The sequence below is a fragment of the Sarcophilus harrisii genome, chromosome 2, assembly GCF_902635505.1.
Source record: "Sarcophilus harrisii chromosome 2, mSarHar1.11, whole genome shotgun sequence".
Classification (NCBI taxonomy): Eukaryota; Metazoa; Chordata; class Mammalia; order Dasyuromorphia; family Dasyuridae; genus Sarcophilus; species Sarcophilus harrisii.
The window spans coordinates 71,756,045-71,758,472 of record NC_045427.1 but is presented as its reverse complement, the minus strand read 5'-3'; the positions used below and the strand labels follow the sequence as shown (position 1 = coordinate 71,758,472).

Below are 2,428 nucleotides of genomic sequence, written 5' to 3'. Positions count from 1 at the left end.
TACTATGAATAAACACTATAATTAGATCAACTTGGTGGGAAACTTTATGTTTCTTGAAGTCTTGTATCTTACTAATTTCATTTTTTATGTATCATTTCATTTGAACTTCACAACAATTCTGTTAGGGTAGGGCTGCAGATGCTATTATCCTTACTTTTTAAATGTGAAAACTGAGGCTTAGAGAGTTTAAGTGATTTGCCCATGGTCACAAAGCTAGGAAATGTCAAAGGAAGGATTCAAATCTAGGCTTCAAATCCAGTATTTATTCATTTTATCATAGTGCTTATCAAAGGAAATACTAAGCAGAATTACAGATGATGTGAAGACAGCATGTTCGGAGATAGGATCTCAAATATAATAAACTAGAATGATGGTTAAATCTAATTAAGATTTAATAGAGATAATATAAAGTTCTAAATAGGAGTTAGAAATCAGTTTCACAAATATTGGCAATTTAAAATGTCAGCTGTATAATTCTGTAATCCAAAAAGCTTGTGTAATCCTACCCTTCAGTGAGGTGGGGTGATAGATCCATCCAACTCTGCCCTGATCAGGCCACATATCTAGAGTATTTTATATTTAGTTCTGGACCCCATTTTAAGAAGGATCACAACTATGGGGCATTCCAAAAAGTATGTTTAAGATGGTTAAAGAACTAGAGATTGTGTCCAAGTAGGATAGATTAAAACAACTAGTATATTTATCCTGGGAAAGAGAAGACTTGATTTGCAGCAAGGAAGAGAAAGTTGGTAGTAGTCTTCAAGTACTTGGAGGATTATAATATGGAAGAGGAACTAGAATTTTTTGTTTGGATCAAGAGAACTAAGTAATATAAAATGGGGGGGGGGGGGAGATTTTTGGATTGATGAAGGGAGTTGTCCAAAATGGATAGGTAGTGGATTTCCCATTGCAAAGACTGAATAGCCACGTGTTACCAATGTAGAGGGGAATCTTATTTAGATTAGATGGCCTCTGAGATCCAGCTCCAAGATTCTATGATTAGATGACTATATAATGTCAGAGCTAGGAGGGAATTTAGAATATAGAGCATGGAATGTCAGAACTGAAAGGGCCATTAGGACATAAAACAGAATGTCAGAGCTGGAAGGGCCTTTAAAACATAAATTGTCACAGAAGGCTGAATTCTGGCAACATGTCCATGCTGTCCCACAGGATTGTCAAGGAAATCCAGGGTTTATTGGCAGAATCGGTCCCTGGGATAAAAGCAGAACCAGATGAAATCAACGCCCGTTATTTTCACGTGGTCATTGCAGGCCCAGAGGATTCCCCCTTTGAAGGAGGGACTTTTAAACTTGAACTTTTCCTTCCAGAAGAATACCCAATGACAGCTCCTAAAGTACGTTTCATAACCAAAATTTGTCACCCTAATGTGGATAAGTTGGGAAGAATATGTTTAGATATTTTGAAAGATAAATGGTCTCCAGCACTTCAGATCCTAACAGTTCTGCTCTCAATCCAGGCCTTGTTGAGTGCCCCCAATCCAGATGATCCATTAGCAAATGATGTAGCCCAGAAGTGGAAGACCAATGAAGCCCAAGCCATAGAAACAGCCAGAGAATGGACAAGGCTCTATGCTATGAATAATAATGAAATTCAGCCTGAAAATCACAAGTATCACTCTTAATCTGCCAAGATTTTTTCCTTTTTTTTTTTGTTGTTTGCATTGAATAGACACAGTTTTAGAAATATTCAGAATAAAAGTCCAGTCTACCTTCAACCTTTTGAAGATTAAACATACTGTAGCAAGTAAATACTTGTCCTGATTTTATTTTTGAGGCACATGAGCAGAAGGATCATCTGTGTTGTTAAGAAGTTGCTTGAAAACATTGTTATATCTTGACTTTTAGTCTTTTTCACTACCGTGGTTTCACAGAATCACAGACTTTTAGTCAGAAAGGAACTCAATAGCCATCTATTCTGACCTACATACACTCAACCCTTTGCTCCAAGGCCTCCAAAGAGAAGGAATCCATCATTGACCTATTTGACTTTTGGGATGCAAACAATTGTTCAGAAGCTTTTCTTTACATACACTATATATTTGTCTCAGTAATTTTTATTCATTGTTCTTGAATCTGCCCTTGAATATAATATTCCCAAAGTAGCCTACCAATATTCTAACATACCAGTGGCTTTATGGTCTAATTAATATGGGAATTTCTTCCAGAGATGCAGAGTGCTTGCTACTCATCCCTACTTGCTCATTCTTTGTGATTCTTACCCATGGATTCTCATACAGGGGGTTGACCCAAAAGGCTGGGTACCTTCCTTAAATTCTCTTGGCTTTGTGAATATATCAGTAGAGAATGTGATGAGTCCCTCACTCTTGCCACAGGACTAACCTATTTTCTTTTTTAATCATATATTTTTCTGAAGCCATCTTTTAGACTCTCTTCTGCATAATTAT

The 2,428-nt window shown here is 36.8% G+C and overlaps 1 protein-coding gene across 1 annotated transcript; it reads left to right on the top strand.

The window, feature by feature from the left end:
* Positions 1-1,127: 1,127 nt before the first annotated feature.
* Positions 1,128-2,071, top strand: LOC100917553 (ubiquitin-conjugating enzyme E2 N-like). The gene has a single exon (XM_003758366.2). The coding sequence runs from the start codon at positions 1,154-1,156 to the stop codon at positions 1,643-1,645; it is 492 nt and encodes a 163-aa protein (XP_003758414.1). The 5' UTR covers positions 1,128-1,153; the 3' UTR covers positions 1,646-2,071.
* Positions 2,072-2,428: the final 357 nt, after the last annotated feature.

Bases quoted from the DNA above. Each gene is read 5' to 3' on its own strand.
- LOC100917553 (XM_003758366.2), top strand. From the start codon at position 1,154: ATGTCCATGCTGTCCCACAGGATTGTCAAGGAAATCCAGGGTTTATTG.